We start from the raw sequence: 13,528 nt of genomic DNA, 5'->3' as shown, positions 1-13,528 counted from the left end.
CAACCTCATGTGGCATCAGTGGAGGCAGGCTGATTTACACTGGTTTAGGAGCTGATTCTGCCAGTTACAATATTTAATACCAATCATATAATTGTTCAGTTGTTTGAAGATTTAAAACAGCAGCAGTATGGCAGGTAAGTATTTGAAAGCAAATTCTCAGTTCTGTTATGCTGATTATATGCAGGAGTCATAGCCTTTTTTATATTCAAGTATTTCATATTCATTGTGTGTAAACACATTCTTTAGAAACTAAGAGCTATATTTTGCTGCTTAAGAGATGGCTCTGAACAGAATAGATTCAACAGCAGAATTATTTATAAAAACTGGACTTTCCCAAAACTGAACATGAGCATTTTACCTCAACTTCAAGCTATCTTAGTGATCACAAACTGAAGTTTATATGCAGGCACACACTTGTTCTCTATTTAGGGACTCCTTTAAGCAATATTTTAAGCATGCAAATGTAAATTATTAGGGGAAAGAAAAGATCGGAGTTCATGGCTTTAAAAGCTGATGAGATTATTTGATAAGTACACTGTTAAATGCCTTGATTGAGTTTTTCCCCATTGGAAAAAGGGGTACAGGCATTTAAATGACTCAGATATGAAAATACTTTGTGTTTTTGCTGATGAAAACCTGCAAGTTATGTTTGAATGGCAAATAAGGTTGCTACCCGTGCTAGAAAGGACAGTGTTTCAATTTGAACTTTTAACAGATTTTCTCCTTTAGTCCCTAAGCAACTAAGCACATTCTGATGTGACGTTTTACATGTGCTTAAAATTCTTTCCTAAATTGGAAGAAATAAAAGATGTATCTGAGTCCTTTTCTGGATCAAGGTCTTAATTTTCATCCTGTTTTAATCAAATTAGTCTGATGATCTTTGCTAACATAAGTTTATATATCTAGGTTTTCTCCTGCAGTGTTGAAATAAAATTCTTACAAAATATGCTTTAAAAATATATCAGTTAATTGTTAACATGTATCAGTGGGTCTTCCAAAAATAACGTTTTTAGCCTTTAAGAGGCTAACTAAAACCAGTCTGTTGAAATTGGCACTATGTCAAGGAAAGGGCTAACTGGAGCAGAGGATCATTAAAGGTGTGGATACCAATACTTGTCTTGGTGTTTAGTCTTGACAGATAGGCCCCCACCCATCATCCTCCAGGGGCCAGTCAATCAGACACTGGCAGTGGATGGGACAGCTTTGCTGAAATGCAAGGCAACTGGTGACCCGCTTCCTGTCATCAGCTGGTTAAAAGAAGGATTCACCTTCCTTGGCAGAGACCCTCGAACATCCATACAGGACCAGGGGACGCTTCAGATTAAAAGTCTGCGGGTGAGTTGTGATAACAAGTGCTGCAAGTGGTACATGGCTAGTCTTGAGGTGTTGGAGTGTGTCTCAAGCAGCTCTGCTGTCTTGCTGTCTGTTACCTTAAAAATTAACCTTATTGTCTCTTTTACTATTACATTTTCACCAGGTCCATGGACTGTTTAATTCTTTGACATTGTGAAGGAAAAAAAAAAAAAAAAGAGCCAAACTACCGTAATATATTTCTTCATAGTATATTTCTTTTAGAATTCCCTAAAAATAGATTTTATATTTAAAATCTTATATATGTTGCAATAAAACACATGAGTTATCGGGATGGATAGACATGTAAAAGTACAGGCCTTCCTTATGTTGTCTGTCGGTCTTGCCATGAAGCCATTGGTCTGTTGTCTCTGTTAAAACTTAGAGCATAGTTCATTTTCAACACCTGACCATCATTTTCCAAGGAGCTGTTGTGCTAGCAAGTGATTCTGGAGTTCATCAGGGTTTGGCCAAGTGCTTTCTCCACCAGTGAGCCTTGGCAGTCTTGAGCTGGCTGATTTATTCCAATGTTATGCTTGCTGGAGTTGTTCCGTAAGGCTGCAGATGGGAGAAGACAACAAATACACTAACATACATGCAGTCCTGTGCAGAGGGATTTCTATTCAAAACAAATGCCTATGATAATATTTACATTTTGACACAAGGTAATACAATATCTTAAAAGTAATAAGAAATCTTATAATATTCCAAATAGTGTAATATCAGATTTTATTGATAAACACTGCATCAGTAATTTTCATCTGGACTTTTATTCTTGTTCCTGTTCCATGGTAAAAAGCATAGCTGTTTGTGTGTATGTGGACAAGCATGTATATATAAAAACAGTAAGGCAAATGTAATTATTTGTCAATAACTTAAAGATAATTTCAAAAACAATTTAATTTAATCAGCAGTAATTTCTGCACTTAGCTTTGCCATCCAAAAAAATGTCAATAAAGATGCCTACTGAGAACAAGAGATAAAGTGCAGGCTTTTTTTCTGATACCATCTCAACAGTGATTTGAGATGAATTGTTAACTTCCTTGGAACGAAATGGAATTTATTAAAAAATTTATGCTAGCTTTACTTGAGTAAACAATTTATCCTTCCTCCCTGGGCTGAAGGCAGGTTTAGGCCATGAAGGTTAATGCATTTTTCCTGTAGAGCTGGATTAAAGAGTGCGCTTGAATAGTCAAGATTCCCCAGTAGTGTTAGAAAGCAGCAATTAAAGGTGGAAGCTTAGTGATTTCAAACAAACTTTCAGGCATCCATGATGGGCTTCTGTGGAGTGTCCATGATGCAAAAGCTCCTGGGATACCTGTCTGCATGCAGCTATGCAAACAATGAAATTGGTTCTGAATCGTGCCAGTGCATTAATCTCGCTGTTAGAGGCACAAGGTTTGTAAAGGAAAGGAAAAAAAAATTGCTTGCAAGGGGGGAAGAAATCAGTATTAGTAGTGAATGTGGTTTTGAAAGACATGAAGCTTTTATTGATCCTTAAGTGGCTTATTCACTAGTAACCAATTTTCCTTAAAGCCTCAGAAAGAATTTTTTTATAAACCCCTCAATTGCAGTAATGTGCACTGTTTGACTCACACTTAAGAACAAAAATTATACATGACCATAAAAACCAGCCTTCTCCTGTACCTTGCAATTTTTATGAATTAAAGATTAATTTAAATGTGGAATGTGTAACTTGTCTCTCAGGTCTACCTGAGCAAGGATTAGCAGCAATTCCTAAGCAAAAATATGTCCAAGTACACTGACATACCCAAGTTCAAAACAAATTAATATTTATCATCCATATGTCCTCAGCCTTCTCCTGCCTCACAAATGAGAATCACTACTGCAATCATAAAAGATTTCAAGGTATGGATGAAGATGAACCACTACTATTTAAACCTTTGAGACAATCTTCTTCTGCTATGTGACTTTCTCTCTCTGTGTAAATCAAATTATTCATGAGTCTGCAGCAGTCATGGTGAACCATGGGCCACAGTCATAAACATGAACCTAGAGATTTTGTGATGAGCCAGTTGCTCTGAGGAGGACAACTGAAAATTCACATCACTCACTCTTTCACATACACCCTTTCAGACAGGTCAGCACAGACAGAAAAATCCCTTCTGCTCCATAGAAGTGTACCACACCGGATTCATATACCTGCATTAACTAAGGAAGAAAGCACATTTATTTTACAGAATAGCAAAGATTTTCCATTCACCTCCCTTGTTTTTTTCCATAACAAAAAAGAGGTATAAATAATTGAATTATCAACACACTATGTCTGTATCTAATCCATCCACAGTCCGGAAGTTAGATAATTCACCATAACTTGCAGGATGCAGCATATGTCCAGCTTGCTTTATATGTTGAGTTTACTTTCTGCAAGTTACTCTATTATATGTTCCACATACTTCATTGAGAATACCATATACCATCTGTCATGGTAGTACACAAATGAAGTTGAGAACCACAGCCTTGAGAAATATTCACATAATTAAGATTTCTATGTTTAATAGAAGGTCGGAAGAAGCAAAATAAAGCACTACTTCAGAATGCAGTAAGTTAGTTGCTCTCCTCTGGAAAATCTGTCTCCTTTCTCATTTCATTAGCCATACCTCTACATTTTGAGTCTCTGAGTCATTGTCCAAGGAATTTAATTGTTGCCTGTATTTCACAGCAAAAAGATGTCCTAAAATGCAAGTCATGCTCATCCTGACTACTGAACTGGCATTAGTCAGTTACTTCTTGCCCCTAAGAATGATATATTGCAGTCCTGGTTTATCTGAAGAAAATACCAAGAAACTTCAAACGTGACAAAGTTAAATTACATATCAACAAGTAATCAAGAGAGAATCTCACTTTTTTGTCATTCTTCTTGAGGAGTTAGGTATAAGCACTTTTGTTATATTGCCAACCTGCATTTAGCAGAACACCCATTACAATTCCTTAAAGTCCACTAAAGCTTCTTGGATCCATTCCTATTTCCATCAAGTCATCTGGTGGGGAATATAATTCTTCTCTTTTATCACTAGAGTCAGCACTCTCCCTCTTCTGCTTCCATCTCCAGTTTACCATACTTTATACATAGGTCCTATGTATATTTTCCCCCCATCTCTGTACTCTTTGCTACTTTCTTTCTCAGAATTCTTTACTTTAAATTTAAGTAGGGAATAGGAAAACACATGGCAAATTTTCCAGTAGAAAAAATTATACAGCAATAGATTAATGCTGACAATATAATTCAAAACAGTTTTCCCAAATAAATTTGAACTATATGAACTGACAAGAGAATCACAACAGGTTTATACAAACACATTCTTTTTTGCTACTAAAGTGCCTTGCAAGCCTGAAATAAAATCCCATGTGGAACAGAATAAAGTTAAGTGCAGTGTAGGATTTGATTTAACTTTGCCGTTTGAAAATGGCTTGGAGGACCGTCTGTGTAGAGAGAATGACTTTGAAGTCTCAGCAACAGTATTTGTGTGTGTTGATGGCCTGTATAGAAATTACTTCATCAGTCATAAGAGTCTAAGATGATATAACAGCCTTCCTGGCAGTGGTATTTCTGTGTCGTCCTGGGATGGGATAATGAACTGTGAGATTCTATTCTACAAGGCATTTATTGTTGTTATATTGTTATCTGCTTTCACCTGCATTTTTGGTAACCAATATACAGATTAACACTGTCTTAAACATCCATTCTGTAGCACTTTCATGCTGTATGGGTACCATTAACAACATGAAAATTACAGTTAGAAAACTATTAGAAGCAAGTAATCTTATTATAGTTCTCTAAAAGTAAGCCACCATTAAATGATTGTTTGAAAATTTCTGGTCCCTTCTAGTCTGGTGTAAAATATAGGCTAAGTCCTTCTTAGCAAGAAACATTTAGAAAAATAAAATTAGAGTAAACTCTGTCAGCTGATTCTAAAAGGTTGTTGAAACTACCCTTAATTGTGTTGGGGTTTTTTTATGTCTAGCTGTCCGATACTGGGACTTACACTTGCGTTGCTACAAGTTCCAGTGGAGAGACATCTTGGAGTGCTGTGCTGGAGGTGACAGGTAAGGGATGTCCAGGGACTGTTTTTCAGTTGGCACAAAATGAAAGTGTAGACTATACTAGAGCAGTCTGAATCAAATAATTTGTTCAAGAATTTTTGGGTTTGAGATGAAGAAGTTTTAAGTGGGAAGGCTAGGGGCTTTCACATGCCTTGCATTTCATTGCCTGTTGTTGACATTGCGGCATGTCAATTGTATTGTGCATTGCAACATTTTGTATTTGTCCCCAGTGGCAGTGGTATGCTGTAAATCTTCTAAACAGGATTTGCCCAGTAATTGTCTTGGGCAAGAAAACTATTATGCCTACACAGGGTCCTGTCAAAGTCCAATGTGTTCTCTGTGAGTACTGGAGTTGATCTGGATATAGGAACTTTCTCAGCCTTCTAGTAACTGAAGGTTTGATATTTTATGTAAATTTCAGCAAAGCTGGGCTTTCTGTTATTCTTTCCTTTTTTCTTTTTTAAAATAAATTTACATATAACCTCTTGAGTTTTGTGGGTTTTTTCTTTCATTATGTACCTAAAGAATGATAGCTCTTAATCAAAAATATACGTGGTAATGCAATTGTTGACATAGTTCTTTATAGATTAAGAACATTGGTTATGCTAATTTTGCAGAAGTTTGGCATGCTTTTTCTTTTAATCTTCTACTTTGATCAAATTTACACAATCAAGGATTAAAAGTAATTCTTTTGTGTTTGCTCCTTACAGAATCCAGTGGAGCAACAATCAGTAAAAATTACGATATTAATGACCTCCCTGGGCCACCATCCAAACCACAGGTCACTGATGTTACTAAGAACAGTGTCACCCTGTCCTGGCAACCAGGGACCCCTGGAAGCCTCCCAGCTAGTGCATATATCATTGAGGCTTTTAGGTATGTGAATTATTCCACTTTTAATCTTCCTTTCTCATTTTGCTTAAATGCAGGTACCAGCTGTTCTCCTGGTATTGTGGTGGGTTTTTTTCGGACTCTACACATATCATTAGAAGTTCATTAAAACACTCAATTCCTGTGACAATCATTGATTCTTATTTTTTTAACTGATTTTTTGTTTTCAATTTATCACTTTTTTCTAAGTGATTAATTAGAAGAGCATCTAACTGTTTCTTCAGGTCAAAAGGAATATAACAGGACAATGCAGTCATTATTTGTTGCTTTTCCTTTGGCACTGATGATCAGTGAGTCTCCTGTGGGAATGCTGCAGGTCAAATAATTTAGGCCAGTGTTATCTTGACTGTCATAGTGCTAAATAATATGAAAATAAATGAGCAATGCTGAAGCCTCTCTGCATATTTTAATCCCTGTTCTTGTTAAAGCAGCACCTATGAAAGAGTCAAAGCACTTTAAATTCCTATTTTTTACTGGTTTAGATAGATTAAAATTTTAACTAAAAAAATCTGTGTTGGTAATTTAGGATTTCATTTTGCAGCCTAAGGTTGAAGAGAATCCACACTCCCTCCCACACAGTAGCACTTAAATCATGGCACGAAAGAGCCCCTGAGCCCCATTTCTGCAAGTTTGTTTAAGCATTGGCCATACCTCTCAAATATATCAGTCATACATGCTGCCATTTGAAAATGGGTACACTCTTAAATGCTTTCTTTAATCAAGATGTGCAACAAATGACAAATCATTTAGTTCATCTTTTAATTAAAATTACTGCAAGAATTTGACAAAATCATCTGCATGCAAATTTAAGAAGTTACAATGATAAGACTTTGTCTTGCTATGTTAATATGCAAATAACATTACTGTATGTGCAGAATGCTGGTTTTGTTCTGGAACCTGTACTATCTTTTATGCATTAAATGAATAAAACAATGGAAATACCATGAAACACATAGCTTTCAATTTTCCTTTTTTAAAAAAAAATATATTTAAAGATTTTTTTAAATCAATGCTGTATAACAAAGCACAATAAAATAATACTTTATTTTTAAACATCTGTGGTCTTTCACCGTAGATAAGTTTTAGTGGCATCACATCAATAATTTTAACAACAGCCAGGCATTTTCATTAAAAGCTATTTTAACAATCACACTTGAAATCTCTTCATACAGTGGATTGCAATGTAATTATAATAATGTCCAATGGAAAATGCACTGACAGAGAAAATAGTCATATACTTTCCTTCATTTGCAAACATGATTTCAGACCTTTTTTTTTTGTAACTTTGAGTATGAATTTGGTTCAAGGAGAATACTTTTCTGCCAATGACAAGTTATTGACACAATTTACTTAGCAGTACAGAAAATTATTCTTTTAACTGGATTTTCTTTTTCAAGATTTATGTTCAAGAGTGGTCTATCTATCATTCAAATTTACTTTACAGCTTTCCGCATGTTCATTTTGCAGGTGTTTATTTTGGAGAGATAACAAAAGCTTTTGCTTCTGTTGAAAGGAGACATACTATTGATGGCTGTGTTATTTTGTTTTTATCCCATCTTGATGAGTTACCTGAAACAAAAATGTTTATTTTTACCCTGCTTTTACTACTTTTTCCTGTACTTAGGTTTGACATGGGGTTACAAAAGTAGGTAATTTAACTTCTTTATCTTTCTCTTGCATTAGCCTATAATCCTCAATCCACTTCTCATTGCAGTCAATCTGTGAGCAATAGTTGGCAAACAGTGGCTAACCATGTCAAGACGACTCTCTACACTGTAAGAGGACTGCGTCCCAATACAATCTATCTGTTTATGGTGAGAGCTATCAATTCACAAGGTCTGAGTGATCCCAGCCCTATGTCCGATCCTGTCCGAACACAAGGTAATAGTAATTATGAATGCTGACGTGCTTGAGCTAAAATAGAAAAAGTAACTAAGAGTTGACTAGTAGGTCAGACTGGCCATTTGGCTTTAGCACTCTGACTGAAGGAATAATGAATCAAGCTAAGCCAGTAAAGATAAAAAGTAGTCCAATGTTTGCTGTCTCAGTCTTTTGCTTAGAAGAGATAGGTCAGCTCTTGAATCCTTGGTATATTGTAGTTCTTTTGGTTTGCAGTTCACTTAGACTTGGTGGGCTGCCTGGTACCCAGTTGCTGTTGAAAATAATGAGAGTTCTTTCCTGTGAGGGTGGTGAGATGTTGGAACAGGTTGTCCAGGGAGGTTGTGGATGCCCCTCTCTGGAGGTCTTCAAGGCCAGGTTGGATGGGGCCTTGAGCAGCCTGACGTCGTGGGAGGTGTCCCTGCCCATGCAGGGGGGTTGGAACTAGATGATCTTTAAGGTCCCTTCCAACTCAAACCGTTCTATGATTCTATGATTCTACAAGTTACCCAAGCTTTTCTGAAAATTGCTCTCCTCAGTATCTTTTCTCTCCATACTTCTCCATTTTGATAATAGGAAAATACTATAATAACAAATGCTTATGGCACACAGACACAGTGTTTAGCACTAGTTTTAATCAAAAGACATGTACAAAATTTCTGTATTGTAATGATTAATCTGGTACAACATTTCGGCAGAGAATTCATGTAAATTAAGGCATCTGCATGCTAAGAATGTTTTGAAGTTATTATGAGAATAATATGGGTCTTCTATTTATATATCTAGATTTCTGAATTCTTTATATATAAACCAAAAGGGAAGGCTGAAGTGAAATCTCTCACTTTTAGGGTGGTGATATAATTGCTAGCTGTGTTCGTACATTGCTATTGAATTGACTATACCACAAACAAATTTATCTTCACAGCATGTCTTTTTTTGTCTTCAACAAGAGATTGCTTGAATACTTCATTAAAGCATGTAGTACTGTATTAAAACAGGTTGAAATAGAGGAAGTAATAATTTTTTTGAGTCCTAAGTAATGAGTCTCACAGTTCATTTAGAATGAGATCCTCTGTCTCTGTTTATGGAAGTTATAAAACTGAGTGTAGACAGTGCATCCTCTGTCAGTCTCCAGCATGTGTCAATGGTTTGGGTCCTTTGCTGGTCCTAGATGGAAAGACAAACAAGAGTAGGCTGGTATTTCGTTATCACATAACCATGATATTGAGTATCTCTCATCCCAGTTTATTCGCAAATAAATCTGTCCTTAATAGTGATCCCCTCAAAATAGCAATCAGTGCTCTAAAAGCAGAAATAAGGCTAATTTCTGAAAAGCTGAAGGAGTGAGTCAAGCAGGGATTTCATGGCATGACTATCCAGAGAATCACAAGTTTTCTTCTCTTTTCTTACCCTTCCATTATTATAGGGTGATTCATGCTGTTCATTGCACCAGGCTTTTAGTCTGCATAGCTTAACACCTAGTTAAAAAAAGCAACTGTGTTTGGCATTTGAGTGTCAAGTGTAGACTTTTTATCTGACATACTGACAAGCAACTTGATTTCACTAAAAACATGTCTTTTAATTAGATACAGCATGTGTTGCAGATTCCATTTCCAGAAGCTGTTTAGCAGTCAAGCACACTGAGACATGTACAGGATTTATAGCTTCTTTGCAAGCCTGCAGTTTAATAGAATTAAATCATAAAATCAATTGAAAATTAACATAATGTTTTGATGTGATTTCTAATTATGCCTGAATTCAATTCATGCTAACAGAGGAAGCTGACACACAGTAGAAAGCTTATTCACCGTGGCCAGGGAAGAAGAAAAAAAGCAGCTATAACAGTGCTATATAATATTTATTTGCAACAGGTGTCTGTGGCAGCTTTAATAGCTGAACATTTAATTTCCTGGTATTAAGTATAGCAAATTGTTTTTGTATTTTCACCAGTGAACTAGAAGTATACAATCAGGCACTTTCAAAAGTGCCTTGTATGACTTACATAAAGTAAGGACAGAGAAATCGGTAATTACTCTAATATAAGAGTTGATTTCTTGTTTGGATTAATAACAGACCAAACCATGTATTAAAAAGTGCTTCAAACAAACTTTGTATAATCCTATCCCTGGAATTTAAATTGCTAGCCACTAGTATTAAGTTCACTGGAAGCTGTTAAAAGAGGTTAGAAAAAACATATAACCAATTTAATTTTGGAAGCCTCTTAACTGTGATCAGAACATAGCTTCTTGAGCCAGTTTTGCCTGAGTCATGATTTTATTATTCCGGTACTTGAAAATATCCTTTTAGGTAGATCAGTGGCTTTTCCACCAGGAGTCTCCTGGTAATGTGGAAATGATATTACAGGACATTACACTGTGGTCATCACATATGCCTCTTTCCCAGTGTACATACCAGAAAACAGATTTCCACATGTACATCTTTCTGCTAATTTCTTACTGTTGTTAGCCCATGTTACTCCTGTACTTCTGGATGCATATCCCATCAAAATGATAAAATACAGTTCATACAAACACACCAAGTAGAAATCTCTTTTCCCTGGGGCAATACAGGTATTTTGTTTGCTGTATACCATAGGATAGCTTAATCTAAAATGTAGCCATGGTTAGCTGTAGGTATTTTGTTCCAAGGATCATACCTTTCTGTGTATAGTGGCATAAATGATTATCCTGTAAACCAATCTGAGTTCTGTCTCACAGGTTTATTTTATTGTATCTCTCTGTTTCTTGGTCACTTGGAATAGGCATAATTTGCTAGACATGTTCCTTCATTGACATTTATATTTGAGTTATATTCCCTTTGAAGATCCGTGGAGGCATTTTCATTTGATTATCAGTAGAAGTCTGTGGCAATGTTGTTTATAGGTGGCTCAGAACCCATAACAATCCAGAATTAGGAAGCTGAAATACTGATTATCAAAACCTACTTTCTCTCAAAATCTGGAGGCATGTGATTCAAACTCAATTGTTGTATTTAAAGGCTCAATTTTTAAGAGCACTATTACTTCTTCTTAATAATATTTAGAATATATAAAAAAAAAACAAACACAGGCTGCATGCTATGGTATCTAAGGGGGGTGGGGGAGGGAACCGTTTTTATGTACACATTCTCTTCTCAAGGACTAGATATTGATCCAAAAAGAGGGAAAGTGTCTTTGGCTAGTGAATCCCATGGGAAAACCAAGCAGAATTCACAGAGGCCTAGACAGGCAAGACCATAGTCTATCACGCCCTCTTGAATATAATTTGTGCTTGTGTTTAAAATCCACTCTTCTGGAAAAACTGCAAGCAAAGTCCCACAGAAATAATCAGTATGTGTATTTCTAAGAGGCATTATGCAACCCTTGTAGACAGTTTACATAGTAAGGGCATCTGTGAGTGTTGAACAAGAATGGTGTTGTAGTAGGATCCTTAAAGGATCCATTGAAGGGATCCAGACCTCTCTGTCACAGTTGGAGGGAAGAGATGTGCTGTGGTGATATGGTAGGTAGGTGATAGCAGTAGTCCAACATTCCCCTTTTGGTGCAAAGTAACAGAAAATTACGGTTTCCAGGAACCGTCACTAGAAAAGACACAGTGCGTATCAACTTCTCCATTTTCTGACACATTTTGTATTTGCTAGTCCCATTTAGCAAAGGTAATACAGCTTCATTCAACTTAACATCATGGCATAACCTAAGGAACCAGGGACCAGGGCTGCATGTGGTGCTGGAGATAGAGTCACAGTTTTCTGTAGATGTATACTAAGTGATTCAATTATTTGACTTCAATTCATATTTTGACTAGAAGAAATAATTTCACCACACATTTTGAAGGAATCTTTGATGTAATCTAGAAGGGAAAATTTTGAGGTACAGTGTTTTTGTTGCCTTATATTAGATCAGAATCAGTTCGGCTTCATAAAATGTTTCTTATTTCATATTTGCTCTAGTTTCATTATCTGTAAAGAAAAAAATTGCTTTGCAGAAGAAAATACTATTTTTAGTGTTTGGTTTCTTGTTTACATGGTATGTAGGGAGGGGAGGCTTAGTGGAAGTTTGGAAACATGTAATGACTTAATGTCATGTATGCTCTAAGACAATAAAAATCAAAGACCTCTTAATTTTCTTCAATTACACTAACCAATTTGGTTCCAGACATCTGGGGAACATTATTATTATCTGAGTATTTTGGAACTAGTGAATATTGCATTTCTCTTCACTTACCAGATCTAAGAACACTTTGCCATCAAGTCTGAATACTCATTTAAGCATTACTTTTCATTTTTTCCTAAGCAGGTAAAGGTGAATTTTTTTTTTTTTTGCATTAATTGATATGCCTTGGAGTTCATATTCAAACCTCAGTACTGTATTGTTTTAAAAAGAGTACTGCAAAGGATGTTTAAATCATGTCATTCAGAATCAAGTTATTCAGTATTTCTTACTGATGCCTTCTATAACTCTTCTCATTAAAATAATGCTTTCATCTGTGTGCCTGGCCTGGCAGATATCAGTCCACCAGCACAAGGTGTGGATCACAGGCAAGTCCAGAAAGAGCTGGGAGACGTCATTGTACGGCTGCATAATCCTGTTGTGCTGACACCCACTACGGTTCAAGTCACCTGGACGGTAAGGCTTCTGTTATTAACTTAAGAGGACTTTGCCTATTCATTCCTGCAGCTTTTTACTATCCTGAAAAGCTTCAGTCTTGACTCCAAGCATTGTACAGGCATGTATATGTGATAATGAAATGGTCTTTATATTTTCTCTTTAAAGTCAGGCAGGTTCAAAGTTTTAAGTGTTCAGCTCAAAGCTGTCTGACAAGAAATATGTTATAAAAATGAATATGCTTAACATCATAATGGAAAGGATAATTGATCAGTGGACTCATTAATGTGCATGTCAAAAAATAATCAAAGTTAAATATCAACATGAAATTGCTGTATGAAAATGCACTTTCCACTTCAAGACATTGGGACCTCTGACAACATCGTATTCTTTGGTGACCCTCGAATGCAAATATAGCTTTGCTATAGGGCACTTGTGGTGAAGTTAGAAGTATGTAGTGCCAATGCCTGATCCACTATTGTAGTATTTGATTTTCTAGTATAAGCCTTACCCAGTGGGTATCCTTTCATTATAGAAGACCAGAAACTTTTTTTGGCAATACTTAACATTTTTTTGAGGGCTCAAACTACTAGCTAGAGGTTCTGATATAGTATTTGGCTTTCAAAATGTTATGTTTCCCTTCTTGAGGCTTGAAGGAAAGGATTTGTAACTGTAGAAGGAGTTCCGACGGTGCTACTTTGCTCTTGGGGCATCTGCCACAGAGGAAAGGGAGTCATGCCT

The 13,528-nt window shown here is 36.1% G+C and overlaps 1 protein-coding gene across 12 annotated transcripts in view; it reads left to right on the top strand.

Annotated features, from left to right (window-relative positions):
- The window catches only part of ROBO2 (roundabout guidance receptor 2), a 470,138-nt gene that overhangs the window by 374,392 nt on the left and 82,218 nt on the right, over window positions 1-13,528 (top strand). For all 12 annotated transcript variants that reach the window (XM_051629335.1, XM_051629326.1, XM_051629284.1 and 9 more), the window contains exons 9-13: window positions 1,130-1,335; window positions 5,337-5,418; window positions 6,126-6,291; window positions 8,021-8,187; window positions 12,687-12,808. In XM_051629335.1, the coding sequence (XP_051485295.1) occupies window positions 1,130-1,335; window positions 5,337-5,418; window positions 6,126-6,291; window positions 8,021-8,187; window positions 12,687-12,808 (743 nt within the window). The remainder of the gene's footprint in view (window positions 1-1,129; window positions 1,336-5,336; window positions 5,419-6,125; window positions 6,292-8,020; window positions 8,188-12,686; window positions 12,809-13,528) is intronic.

Source organism: Apus apus, chromosome 1 (genome assembly GCF_020740795.1).
Source record: "Apus apus isolate bApuApu2 chromosome 1, bApuApu2.pri.cur, whole genome shotgun sequence".
In the NCBI taxonomy this organism is placed as follows: domain Eukaryota; kingdom Metazoa; phylum Chordata; class Aves; order Apodiformes; family Apodidae; genus Apus; species Apus apus.
Note: the sequence above shows the minus strand (reverse complement) of the source record. Positions and strands in the feature narration are given on the sequence as shown.